Genomic DNA, 14673 nt, shown 5'->3' with positions numbered 1-14673 from the left:
TGCTGAAAATGACTTTGAGAAGCCCCTCCCCTATGAGTGACTATCCAATATCTATGACAATTAATGAATTTCCAACTGGAAAACTAAAGGGAGGGAGACTAAAAATAGAACCCAAACCCCACAAAAGAACTAGGGTGCAACATCTTCATTTGAGCTAACAGCTGAGAAATGATGCTGCAGAGACTTATTTTCATTAATGCTGGAATTGGACACCTTCCCCCCTAGCCCTGCTTTTGCACATGGGATGATGTGGTCATCCCACACGCTCATCAGTAAGAAACTTTATCACCTCCCACACTCCATCCTAGAGCCTTTCTCCAAAGAGCTGACTGTGGGAATTGGCTGCAAGTCAAGTAGACGTTATTTTTGCATTCCTCCAGCTAACTCAGTTGGAAATGTCATAGCACTGGGACATGTGCTTTCCCAGCCATGCTGAGGGGTCTGTTCATATGGATATATGGAACTGTGCAAGTGCACGTGTATACTTTTTCACACACACACACACACTCACACACAGTGGCTCCATGACTGCAAAGGAGCAACCTTGGGTGCCCAGCATGCTCCCCAGGCATCCTTCCAAAGTGTTCCATAGTTAAGTGTCATACCTGCAGAGTGGTTGGGATACCAAGTGTGTTAGGCAGAATAATTGGCCCTCCGGAGATGTTCACGTCCTAATCCCCAGGACCTGTGAATATGTTAAGTTATGTGGCAAAGGTGACTTAAATTTGCAGATAGGATTAAGGTTGCTAAATAAGTGGCTTTAAGGTATAGAGATGATCCTGGCTTAACCAGCTGGGCCCAGTGTAATCATAAGTCTCCTTAAATGTGAAAGAGGGAGGCAGAAGAGGTAGCCAGAGTGGTGTGGAAAGAGAAGGACCCCAGCAGCCACTGCCGGCTTTGGGGGTGGAGGAAGGGGGCACAAACCAGCGAATGTGGGTGGCTTCCAGAGGGTGAAAAAAGCCAGGAAATAGATTCTCCCCTCAAGCCTCCAGAAAGGAACATAGCTCTTGTAGACACCATGTTTATAGCCCAGTGAGACTCATGTCAGACTTCTGACCTACAGAACTGCAAGATAATAAATGTATGTTGTTTTAAACCACTAAGTTTGTGGTGGCGTTTTATGGCAGCTGTAGAAGGCTAATACACCAGGGAAGAAAGAAAAGGACAGAGGAAGAACAGGCATTGTTAGGTGACTCTTTATTTCTCCCCAGCCCAGTTTATAGAGGGTATGTGCATAGACCTTCTGAGGATGTGTGAGGAAGCTAGAGACTAACTGCAGCTGGAAGAAACCTTTTGCTCTGTTTTCCATTCCAGCCTCCCTTTTACATGTTTGCACCATGCTCTCTGTGGGGGGGATGTAATGTACCCAAAGCTTTTAGCCGAATGCCTGGAAGCCCTTTGCCAACTGCACACTGATATTGTTTCCCAGATCCTCCCAGGTTTTCAGCCCTAAGTGTGTCTCCCGTCAAGTAGGAGTAACAGCAAACCACTAAGGTTGTATGGTTTAATGCCCCAACTGGGTCCAGCCAGAGGTTGACTTTTCCTAAACTTTCTAAGGTTTTTGTTGTGCTTGCATGTTGGTTTGATTGTTTGGTAGGAACACAGACTAACTAGTTTCAGTAACTTCTGTCTCCACTCCATTCCTGGTCTTTTTCCTGCCAAAGGGGCAGCCGTGGAGGCTGCATAGACCTGCTTCATTTCACAGCCCCCATCAGTCCTGGCCACAGACCCTCACTGCCCTTTTCAAGAAATGTAGCTTTTATGGGTCTACAAGGAGCACAGACTTCCAAGCTAAACCAAATTTTAATTGCCATCCAAGATGTTCACTGAAATTCCTTCTGTCCCACATCTTTCCATAGTCCAATCCCAACTGTGTAGAAATGTGTGAAGTCTGGTGAGCAGCATAGGACCAGTTTTCCAGACATGGTTGAACCTTACTCCCCTTTCCTTGCTCTGAGCCATTACCTCTTTCTCTCTAGCCTTTCCCAGTTTTTCAAACCCTATTTGGCAGCATATCACAGCTCCCATTTTGTTCCTGCCACATGGATTACCCACTCATTCCAAACTTCCCTTTGTGCTTGACTGAAGCACCTTCCTTCAGGATATATTTTTGGCATATTTCCCTCTCTCTGCCCCCACCAGAGTCACATGGGGCTGTTTGACCCTCGGGCCCGCCACTTGCCCAGTACCTCCACAGGGGAGGAGACCAGGCAGTTGGATATTACCCAGGACTGTATGTCTTACAAAGACTTCTCTTTTTCGGTGAAGTGCACCCAATTCCATTTAACAGATGCCAACAGCTACTGAAGGATAGAGATGACTCAGGGCTTTTGGCCTTGATCTGTATTTACCTCATGAAGAACTTCTAAAGAAGTTACCTCATGAGTAAGTCATGTCTGAAGAGCCCTGGCTTCAAGGTCTTTTCTTCCATGAGTTTTGTGCCCTCGGTCCCTCTGCAGAACGGGAGATGACCGAAGGTGCTGCCTACCACACAAGGTCCCTCAAGAAGCCTGCCTTAAGGAAGCCAAGAACTAATGAAGTGTAGCCACCTCTGGGCCCTGCATGGATCACTTCTTGGTGGGCTCCCACTCCCAGGCAGTGTGGCTGTCCCCAAGTGTCTCCTGTAGGGCACACTCCATCCCGGTTGGGCACTTCTCTGTGGCCGTGACACGTCTCTCCATTGGATTCTTACGAACACCACCACAGAATCAGCACGTCATGTGTTCCCCGCCATCTGTCACGGCAGATGCAGAGACTGTAACACTTCTAGCTTAGGAGGGCATCCAACACCCTCGTGGGGTCTTTAAAATTCACAGCTAACAGTCGGAGCCTGTGCTAGCATGAAACCCCTCTTCAAGTCAAGATTTAGCAGTTGGTTGCCATAGCAACTCTCCTCATCAAGGCTGAACTCCTTTCAGTGTAGATGGCCAAACCGGTTTTGAGGAGGAATACAGAAGAGGGAAGTTTAGTAGGTTCTAGAAATGAGGATCATTTGAGAGGCAAATTTCGGAGATCCTAAAGCTCTAGCCTGATATGCTTGAACATTTCTCTGTTGCTCTGACTGTGGGCTGCAGCTGACATTCCATGGGGAAAAGCTTTATCTGTTTCCGGCAGTGTGTCCCCACACAGTAATGAATGATGGAAACCTCATAAGGAGATAATGACTATGAAGGCAATTTGAGAAAGGCAAATGTGCTCTCCAAATGGTAGGTATGGCCATCATTAGGAAAATCAGGCTCTGCTTGAAATCCGAGTTGTTACTGCATTTATTTTTACATATTTTGTGGTAACAAGATATCAAATGTGGAAAAAAGACTCCCTTTTTTTGTCAGTCCTTATTTCTAGGCAAGGCATCCAGCTGAGACCATTCTAAGAATTTGAGTGATGGGTTTGCCAACCTCTTGACGTTACTTCCTGTTTTTTAATATCATACCCATGCTAATGTCCACAAGGACAATCAGGAGACCATCCCTTTAAGGGAGAAGCCTCTCTGGCTCTTGACCCATTAATTGTCTTAGATACCTACATCTTAGAGAGCGGTGGTGGTCGTGCTATCCATAAACTTAGGGCCAACTCTTTAATTGATCATTTATTTTCCATCACACAATATTTATAAAATCCCTACTCCTATGAGGGGAGGAAACCAGCCTTGTTCCTGCCCTTGTGTAGCTGATAGTCTAGAGTCTGTCCATGTTTTCTTTGGAATTGATAAGGTATGAAGCCCGGTCCTAGTGCTTTCCATATTTTGCTTTTCTTTGGTAACTGCCTTCTTTATCTTTCCTTCTATCAGAAAAACAGGCTTCCTCTGAAAGCCTTATCCTGAACTACCTAATTTTAAGCTGTGTTTTCCTGTGTTTGACTGGTAGTTCCCTGATCATTCTTAGACAGTTCGGCCCACAGAAGCCAGTAAATTTGAGTCTATTGGGAATCTAGCCCAGGTGGAAGCCTGAATTTGTCATACAGGAGACAAAGTACTGTTCTAATATTTTCTGTGGCTTCCCCCCACCAAATTAAGAAGTTACTCATGTTCGCTCCCCTCCTTAGTGTATTGAGCTGAGCAGGTGTGGGGGGGAAGAAAAGGAGTGTTACCTGATAGTGAGGCCCTGGTGGGCAGGAGCTTACAAGGTCAGGCCTGAAAGGAATGACTGAACGTGGATCCTCACAAAGAACTCCTGGCTGAGAACCTACCCACTTCCTTCCCCAGTTGTGAGGCTCCTTCACTTCATTTTACTGGTTTTTATCTTTGAAAAAAGAAAAGAGCACTCAGCTATTATTCTGTCTATATCCTTTTTTAAATGTCTCTTCCTAGGAGATAAACTCTATGCCCCTTGTCTCCTTATGGCAGGGCACCTTTGTTATTTACGCATTCCTGGAGGTCACACCCTGTCGCTTCTTCACCACCTACAAATTAAATAACCAGCCAGGGAAAGAGTTAGTACTAGTGCTGTGTGGAACTGGCCTCAGCCGTTCAAGGATACGTAGCGTCACCTAAGGAATTATTGATATAAGGAAGCAGCAACAGTTTTCTTCAATATCAGTGCTAAGTAGAACAATGATTCTTAATCTTTTGGGGGTCTTGGATTTGCTAACTCAGATGAATGTTAGGGAACCCTGCCTTGGAAAGATGCACATACATACATTCGGTTCCAGAGGGGTCATGGACCTCTTAGTATACTAATGGAGTAACTAATGATAATGAAGCATAATAATATTCTAAACAAATATGGAATTGTAGATGATTGTTCAGCTCCAAGATAATTAGCCATTTTCAATTAAAAATGAAAACCCAGAGTTCCTATAAAACTATAATAGGTATAAGTGACCTTCTCTAAATATAGTAGTTGTGCTGTGGGCCAGCAGTATGGCATAGTGGGGAAATGGTCCGGAGCCCAACAGACATAGGTTCAAATACTACCTCTGCCATTTACAAACTGTCCCCAGATGCCTAATTTTTTCTGAGCCTTAGTTTCCCCCATCACCACAGCATAGCTAGTAATACCTGCTTTTCAAGTTTCTTACAAATATTTGATGAAATAACTTCTTATCTGGTCTTTAAACATTTACTGATCACCGGATATGTACCTTGCAGTATACTGGGCACCGAGAAGATGAAGATGAAAAAGTCCCTTTGCTCAAGGACCTCTCGGTCTTTGTGTTTATAAAGCATACATAATACGTGCATTGTAAGGGTTAGCTTCCTCCTCTCATGAAAATTATCCTGTAGTTCGGTGATGTGTTCATACACGTGGGCACTGGAGATGGGAGCGTATGACATAATGGTGTTAATTGTCTCAGCCATGCCATTATTGGAGTTAGAGTTTAATCTGATCATTCATTTCATATTCATTTTCTCAAACACAGACATGTTAATCAACCCTATGTTTCCTGTCCTTCTTCCTTGCCCTCCTTCTAAGGGGAATGCCTCTGCTACGACGGCTACATGAAGGATCCAGTCCACAAGCACCTTTGCATTCGGAATGAATGGGGAACAAACCAGGGGTAAGTGAGGGGATGGCAAGTTGATTGGTTCCCAGATGTCACTGCTTCCTCACACAGACACGATGCAGAGCCGCTGCGCGTAGAGGAACACAGCGAAAGCTCACGGGTGGCTATATTCTGAACAGTGAGTGGGTAAAAATGTCACTGTGCAGTTCCATATTTATATCATTCCAATGACGTCCATATCATCTTTTTCTCCGTTTACGAGTTCAGGGATGATGCCTCTGACTCGCAGCCCCGCAGCCTCCAGCTGGGATCTGAAAATCAAGCTGTCCCTCTCTTCCTTTTCATCCTGCTGCCAGCCACCAGGATTCCACAGGCAGAACTTAGCTCATGATTGTGTTGGGGACACGTGAAGCCACACAGACTCCCATGTAGCACTCCCAGATCTTGATGAGCTTTGTAAGACTGACATGAGCAGATACTTGTTTTCACCAGGGTTGCCGGCAAGGAGACTCGGAGAGTGCTGGGTGCAGAGTAAATCGGATCTCCAATTAGCATTTCTCTGGGAGACCTTTGCTTTCTCCCATGTGCACATGACTGGGATAAAAACAAGTTACCTTGTCTGTTGCTTTTTATTTTTATTTTTTACATTTTTTCTGACTCATGCTGAAATAAAATCATACATGACACATTTACCATTTTAACCCTTTTTAAGTGCATACATAGTTCAGTGACATTAAGTGCATTCACATTATTGTGCAAGCATCACTGCTATCCATCTTTTGTTACTCTTCAAAAGCAGCTTTCTACTTTGCTGTGGGTGCTGAGAGCTTGCTTTCTGCTTTGGCTGGGTCATGGAGGAGGGTGGGAGAAGAAAGGGATCGAAAAACCGTAAGTAGTAATAGCAATCAATGGAACAGGGAAAACTAGAAAGAAATCAAGGCACAGCCATCTTGGAGTGATCGCTTGGACTGCAGATTAGAACTGTATTTGCAGCCTGACAATTTAGAAAAAAGAAAACACCATCATTTCACACATTGCCATGGAGGACTCATATGCCAGGGTCAGTGATCAGCCTTCTGTGTGATTCTGATGAGACCAAGTCTAGAATATTTAATGCAGTTCCGGACTCTCAATGCAATGAATATGGAGACAAATGGGTGAGAGTTTGGAGGAGAGCAATAAAAATGATCGAAGAGCCTACGGGAGTGATTTATGATGAGGGAATTGAAGAACTCAACTTGGCCAGCTGATGACTAAGTCAAGATATGATAGATACTATAGACATTAGAAGAAGAGGGCAGATGTTCTGGAACAGGTTGAGGTTGAGGGATAAGGACAAGAGAGAATGGAGGTTGGGAAAGGAAACCTGAGTCACAGGTCAGAAAACTTGGAGAAGTCAAAATGCCGTGAAATTTTTCTGTTAGTGAAAATGAAAGATTGCTCTGTTTCTGCAGAATTTGAGATCATATCGGAAAGGCAGTCCACAAAATTTAGAGGAAGGTGTTGGTAGAAGGGTAAATACATACGAAGTGGCATATGACAGATTGGTGGGGAGGGCAGAGGACTTGACTAATAGATGTCAACCCAGATCTGAAGAAAGGCCAGCCTCTCGTTAAAGTCAGCTTTGTCTCCTCATTCTCTGACTCCTGAAATGTTTGCATAGTTGATGGGGAACCAGGATTTTAGCTTATGTGATGGCTGAGAATCTCAGTTGACCATGATTCTTTTTGGAGTAAAATATTGGAAAGGGTGATGGATAACCAGCCATCCAGCCTGCAAACTTGCTGCTGAAGAAAACAATGGCAAAATATCATTTCACTTTTTGCCCTGAATGATCCAGGCTGACTCTGCCGTGATTGGATTTGGTGGCTAATCGCTCAAGCCTTCACATCTCTTGCCTTGTAGACAGATCATGCAAGGATGGGCCTGACTTCACTTGGTAATTGCACAAGGCTTTGTCATTCCCTCTGGCTGTGAGTAGAGACAGTCTTAGGATGTAGACAAGAGCCTCCAGGGAAATGTTGGAGGCCCCACGTTGGTGTCATTTAAAATAAGACAGGCTAAAGCACTGAGGTACAGACTGACAGGAACATTAGCCTCAGGAAACAGACGAGGAGGCCTAATCTGTCATTTCCATCTCTAATTTCCATTATTCTCTGATCATCACTGTCTACGAGGTCTCATTTTGGACCCTAATAAAATAATGGAGCAACTGTTAGAAGGAAAAAAATGTGACTATCTTCCGGATAATGGAACCAGGAGTGATAAGCAGCTTGAGTTTATATGTATATAAAAAGTGCCAGACAAATGACTGCATTTTCTAAAATGACAAGATAAATGAAAAGTGGAAGATGCCATACATCTTGGTTTAAATCAGGGATCTGATGCCACGTTGCTTTAAATGATTCTTACAAAATTAATCAAAATTGATTTGAACGTGAAGACTGTCATTTGAATTGGAAACTGCCTGACAGATTGTCAACTAATGATATGTATTGGGGTATTATGGAAAAATCAATGGTAGGCCTGATTTTCCTGAATATTTTATTTCATGTTCCAGAAGGTGGAGGTGATCAGCGAATATGGGTATTTCTGTTTTTCACTTAGTATTCTTGTGTTGCGTACATTAAAAGAGCTGAACATTCTTTTGAAGTAAAACAGCGGAATCCTAGGCCAGTAATAGTTAAAATGAATTCCCTTGTGAAAAATCTAGGTTAACGTACCAAGAGAAAAGTAGTAATAAGCATTCATGACTTTCAGACAAAGCAGAAAATTGACCAAGGACACTGATACAAAAACTTACAAATGGATGATTCTGTGAGGCAGAGGAGTTACACCTGCAATTTTGTCCAGCCTCTGCCCTGTGCTAGTTTCCCTGGCCTAGTGTGTGTGTGTGTGTGTGTGTGTGTGTGTGTGTGTGTGTGTGTGTGTGTGTGCACGTGTACTCTGGTTTGTTTTTAGAAATCCTCTCACCGCTACACTCCATCATTTATTTGTCTCACTTGTTCATGTTTTCCACAAACATTCACTCTATTACCTGTTACAGCCCAGGGTAAGCTAGAGTGCTAATTACCGTAAGAAGATGTAGTCTCTGCTCTAATCATCTACACAGATAAATGGGCACATAACAAAAATCTACCATTAATTCTAAAATCTACTACAATGAAGGCATGAGCAAAGGTCTATGAGATTCCAGTTTAAAGGGTGGTGTGTATGACATCTGAGGATCTAGAATAAGACTTCCTGGAGAAGTTAGGTTTTGAACTGTTCTATTTAACTGGTAGCAAAAGGAATTCTAAGCAAAGGGAACAGCATATGCCAAGGCATGGAGATGTAAAAAGCATGCTTTTTTTCCACAAATGGCAAATAAATAGCTCAGTGTAGCTGAAGAGTGCAATTTACATGCAGGAGTAGAGGCTGTCAAGGTGGGTAAAGACTGTATCTTGCAGGGCTGTTGCTACAAAGGCTTCAGACATTAAAGCTCCATGTATACGCCCCTAAAATTGTTAGAGGAAGGAGAAGTTCCAAGGTATCTGTATATTTTTCAGGATAGTACCTCACAACACATCATTTTTCTGGACCTCTGAAACTAAATTAACCCTAAAAAGAAAACAAAAACCAAACATGCACAAAACCTCTTGAGGCTACCCAAATTATTTTTTTATTAAAGTATCATTGATATACAATCTTTTGAAGGCTTCACATGAACAACATTGTGGTTTCAACGATCACTCACATTATCAAGTCCCCACTCCCCCCATTGCAGTCACTGTCTATCAGCATAGTAAGATGCTGTAGTCATTACTTGTCTTCTCTGTGCTGTACTGCTTTGCCCTTGACATTTCTATATTGTAATTGCTACTTATAGTGCCCCTTAATCCCCTTCTCCCTCCCTCCCCATCGACCTTCCCCAACACCTCCCCTTTGGTAGCCACTTCTTGGAGTCTGTGAGTCTGCTGCTATTTTGTTCCTTCAGTTTTGCTTCATTGTTATACACACAAAGTGGAGTCCTCTGGTACTTGTCTTTCTCCGCCTGACTTACTTCACTGAGCATAATATCCTCTAGCTCCATCCATGTTGTTGCAACTTAGTAGGATTAGTTTTCTTCTTATGGCTGAATAATACTCCATTGTGTATATGCACCACAACTTCTTTATCCATTCATCTACTGATGGACACTTAGGTTGCCTCCATATCTTGGCTCTTGTAAATAATGCTCTGACAAACATAGGGGTGCATCTGTCTTTGAATCTGTGATCTTGTTTTCTTTGGGTAAATTCCTAGGAGTGGAATTACTGGGTCAAATGTCGATGCTGCAAGTAAAACATAGTGCTAAAATCATCCGGTAGAGAAAAGTTTTCAAGTCCAAAGAGCAAAGAATGACAGAGAATTAGGCACCATATATACAAGGTATGTGAATTGAGAGGCTTGTGATAATTTTTTGGCAACTCTGGTTCTGCCAGAAATGCCCAAGGAGAAGTGAGGCAGGTTAGGTAAGTCTTGTTTGGATTTGGGTGGTGAAGCTGGTCAGTGTAGGTCACCCAGGTACAGGATTTGGTGGCAGGTTGTAAAATCCTTGAACTCATTACATAAGAAGCTCCAATTCACTAAAAGTAAAAATAACTTCACAAAGATTTAAACAAAGTCATGGATGACAGATTTCTAATGAGTTATTAAAAGAACACAGATGTTTGAAGTTACATTCTTGTTCTTTGAGGTTCGCAACAAAATCGATCATTCCTGCCATAGCTCCCTGGGGACCTGGTTGCCCAAGACAGGACCCGGGATGGAAGAGTCCTGCCCCAGCATGGGGCTTTCCCACATCTGTCTAACCTGCATGAATTCACTGAAAAACTCCTCAGCTATGGCTGCATAGACACAGGCAAGGACTATTAGATTCTGTATTTGATATTTGTTTGCTAGGACCACAAGGACAAATGGAAAATTTTCACAGACGAGAAATGAAAGCAATAAATGAGGGTGGAGGAGGCAAGAGGGATGATTTATATGAAAATATTAGCGGAGAAAAAAAACAAGTGTATCTAACTACTTTGGAGATGATGAGAAAGGCCGTAATAATGGTTGTTTTGGTCAAATTAAAAGTGTACCCAAGGGTATCTAGAGCCATTTTTTAGAACATCACAATTAGATAAAATTCATGGAATTGAAGCGTCCCAGTAAACAATAGTCTGATTTTTTATTCTGGCATCTCAGATACAGAGGGCAGCATCAAGGAGACTCCCCTCTAGAGAACTGTAACATGTCAGTAGATTTCCGTACTGAAGGGTGGTGGTGGAGCGGTAACTCCTGAGACGGGAAGGCTGGCTGTGGAGGTGTTAGAAGCTGCTGTCAGGAACGGGCCTGCTCATCAGACCTCCTCCTTCTCTCACTGCCTCCTCAGAAGGCCACTCACAGACAATGCCATCCCCAGATTAGTACACACATGTGCATGTGCATGCCCTCAGGACACGCGCGCGCGCGCACACACACACACACACACACACACACACAGAGCCCACTGCCTTAATGCGCCCTGTCCATTGTGCCCGGGGCTGACTCTTCTGTCCTCCAACTCCACCTTGCTGCTCACCCTCCCAGGAATGACTGCCTAGAGATTCTAAATCCAAATAAGGAGCAAATGTCCCACACCAGGAAACCAAGACGGAGGATGCTATTCGTTGCGGTTGGCCCCTGCCTGCCGTGTCTGCCTCTCTGCATGTCCTTGACAGAGGTGATTTTGTCTGGGCCTGCCTCAGTGGTGCCATCCTTAACATTTCCCTAGAGACCACTCACAGACCAATAACCCAATGCCTTTGCTCTGGGTTCTAGTTTTTAAGCAGAGACCCACTTCCATGGATGAGTCAAAGTGACCCCAAACCCATCCTCACCTCCCGGTCACATACTGAGCAAGAACCTCTTCTCAGCTGCTCAGCAATCAAAGGGCATATGCTGCCCCACTGTCAGGCAGCGACTAGAATGCTGGGGTGTGGCTCTGAAGCTAAGCCTGGTCTTGGACGTTTGGCCCTCTTTGGCCACCCAAAATCTCTTCAGTAGTGACTCAAATGGAGTCAGACAGTCCTTTGTGACATAGGACATTTCCCGGCTTTTCTGTGCCCATTTCTAGCTCATCATCTGGCTTCTATTTGCTCACCCACATGCCTGTTGCTGCATCCCTGGTGCCCCCGTCCCCTTCCTCCAACCCCTCAAACAAGATTTGCAGGCCTGCCTGCTCCTGCTCTTTTAGCTCTGGGCTGCCTCCTCCCCTGCCTGACCTCATTGTCTGTGCCCAGGCCCTGCTGGTGCCCTGCCATGCACAAATGGCATTATCTTTCCATTAACTTGCTTTTTATTCCCCTTTTTGGGGTGTGTGTGCATGTGTGTCTTTCTAATTACTCCTAAACCACTCACTTATTCCTAACAAGGGTTCCCATTGTTTTTATTTGCCCCCTTATTTCTCCTTCTTTTCTTCCCTCTCTTTTTCTTTACTTGCACTTCCTCCTTTTGCCCCAGGAACCAATGGAAAGGTGGCTGTCCTTTCTCCCACTCATTTCAGTGTCAAGTGGATCTTCATCTTAGTTCTTAGGATGAAACCTACCCTTGCTAGTTCCTTCTCCAGAAGCCCCACTGTAACCTGATGCCAGCTGAAACTTTGCCCAGGAGGAGAACTGACCTCTCCCTGGGTGAGCAGGCTGGAACTGTTTGAAAGTGGACCTCTACCTACCAGGACCTCCTCAGACGATCTTCCCAGTGAGCTTGGGAATGTCTGTACTTCATTGTGAGGGATTTTCCTAAGTGAACACATGTTTAACTTGATGCATTTGAACAAAAAGTGTGTGGTCAATTGGCTGGTACAGTGATACACTTGATATATTGCAGGCAGACAGCTGGCTGAGAGCAGCTGAGGGCTGAAAACCCATCCATGCTTGCCGAGACAGGCACATGGAGACTGAGACAGACGGGGAGTGTGTCTGTCCAGGTGGATGCCTTCTTCTCACTTGCTTGTATGCACTTGAGGAGCTGGTGCTGACCCTGGCCGGGGTCGTTTTAGGTGATGCCCTTTGCTCCCCTCTTAGAGGCAGCTGTAACCTTCCTGCTTACTTAGGATGCTACAGGAGCAAAATATGCCCTTGTAATTGACTGATGCTCATTCATGGAGCAGATACTTAAGAATCATCCAGAGCTCTTATTTCAAGTATTGATTCCTGATGTCTACCCCCAGAGATTTTAATTCATAGGTCTGGGAGAGGACTCAGAATCTGTACATATGAAAATCTCCCACCAAATGATGTGGAAGCACAGTCATATATAAGAACCCTTTCTCGGCAGCACACGGTGCACCTGGACCCCCCAGGAAGGCATCCTCTTGCCCGTGCCCCACTCCCTCCCGTGGAAAGAAGAATGGGTGTGTAGACTAGGGTGAGTGCATTCTAAAGGATCCTTGCATCTTAGTGATTGGGAGATAGAGGGCCAGAGAGGTGAAGAAACTTGCTCAAGGTCTCTCACAGAGCTGGTGACAGGTGGATATTGGCAATACATCAGTCAGGTAAATACAGATTTCAGAGAGAGCTCAGTGTGAAGAGCATATGGACGCTCTGAAAGTCAGTTGCCAGCTGCAAATGAGCAGTGGACATCCTATGGGCCCACCTGCTTCTCTGCACCCTCCTCCGCCTGCCTGGGATTGAGGGGACTCACGCTATCCCAGCCTTCCCAGACTGAGGAGTGTCTGCAGCCCCCAGCAGTACTGCTGACCCCCGGAGGAGGATGAGACGGCCAGCGGTCTCTCTGACTAGCCCAGTCACGGCACCGAGAGACTTATTCTAAACAGTGCCAGAGCTGAACACTCGTATTTCCACCAACATGGCCACCAGGGTGAAAAAAAAAATCAACCTCAATTTACCCTCCCATCTGCTCAAGAATGGAAGATAAATTGTTTCAATTTTATAGAAATGAATGTTTTATGTCTTGCCCATGCTTTCCAAATAGTGTCCTGAATTTATATATTCTACTGAATGCATGGATATTTTCCACTAGGAATGCTCGCTGGACATTCTGCTTCCTTGGGTTTGGTCTAAGAATACTAGGTTTGAGAGTACTCTTATTTTCTCTGGCTTTGAAGTTCTTGGCTGTTTATCTTCTTCCTTTGAAATAAGTAGAAAAAAGGTCTGCTTATTATCTCATGCTTCGAGAAAACTACTGTTACCATTTTGGGATATTTCTTCTCAATTTCTTTTTCTGTGCATCAAAACCGTTGCTTCCCACTGTCCCCCTCAATTCTGTCCACATTTTTGTTCCCCTTCATAATTGAACAATGAGCATGTATTGTGGTTATAAGCACATTTGGAGGAAAAAGATAAGGAAGAAAGTATCCTTGAAGTACATTATTTTTCTCAAAACTTTTTCCATGCAAAAGTTATTCTTAATGTCTACCTTAAAACTCTCAATTTTAACCTGATTTTGGGGAGGAAAGAAGTTCAGGTTCTGGTGCTAGCATTTAGTTCAAACTCCTCTAATATAAATATCTCCTTAACTCTGTATATAACAAAGGGCTGAGTGAACACCACGCAATGACCCTCACATCTAGCACAATATTGAATGCAGGATAACTTAAGTGTCACTGAAGACTTAGAGCATTCCCACGTATAACGCTGATTAATAGCTATCATTTATTAAGCAGGTAATACTGGCCTAGGTGTTTTGTTTTTTTTTTTAATATCCTCACTCATTTTGATAAAAATCCTACAAACTAGCTGAGGGGTGAGCACTTAGTGGTGTTTGTTCCACCTACAATTTCTGCAAGAACAGTTTCAGTAAAAGTAATCGTAAGGTTTTTCTTCCTAGAGAAGCATTTTGGTTTCTTGTTCAAACATTCACATTACAATTACTTATCTGAAGTTTTAACTTCATGTGATTTCAGAAATTGGAAAGCAAACATTCTGTCATTGCCCATCTTCTGTCGCATCTTATCTTTTTTTCTTTTCATAAAAGAAATGCATGGAATTAGTAGAAAATCTAGAAATAAACACACAGTAAAAAAAAAAAAGTCTAAGTCAACTGAGGTGCCATTCCCTGGAAAGAACTCATTTTGACCTTTTGTTCATTTTGTTTGTTTAGTTGTAATACTTTTTATAACAAAAATCACATCATGTTGTGGTATCTTTTTTTGTCTCATATACATACACACACATGTGTATATAGATACACATATATGTGTGTTATATATGCACACAT

At 43.7% G+C, this 14673-nt stretch overlaps 1 protein-coding gene across 2 annotated transcripts in view; it reads left to right on the top strand.

Moving 5' to 3' along the window:
* Positions 1-14673, top strand: part of ASTN1 (astrotactin 1) — a 283553-nt gene that overhangs the window by 142622 nt on the left and 126258 nt on the right. For both annotated transcript variants that reach the window (XM_036916747.2, XM_036916748.2), the window contains exon 8: positions 5415-5499. In XM_036916747.2, the coding sequence (XP_036772642.2) occupies positions 5415-5499 (85 nt within the window). The remainder of the gene's footprint in view (positions 1-5414; positions 5500-14673) is intronic.

The sequence above is a fragment of the Manis pentadactyla genome, chromosome 9, assembly GCF_030020395.1.
Source record: "Manis pentadactyla isolate mManPen7 chromosome 9, mManPen7.hap1, whole genome shotgun sequence".
Lineage (NCBI taxonomy): Eukaryota > Metazoa > Chordata > Mammalia > Pholidota > Manidae > Manis > Manis pentadactyla.
Note: the sequence above shows the minus strand (reverse complement) of the source record. Positions and strands in the feature narration are given on the sequence as shown.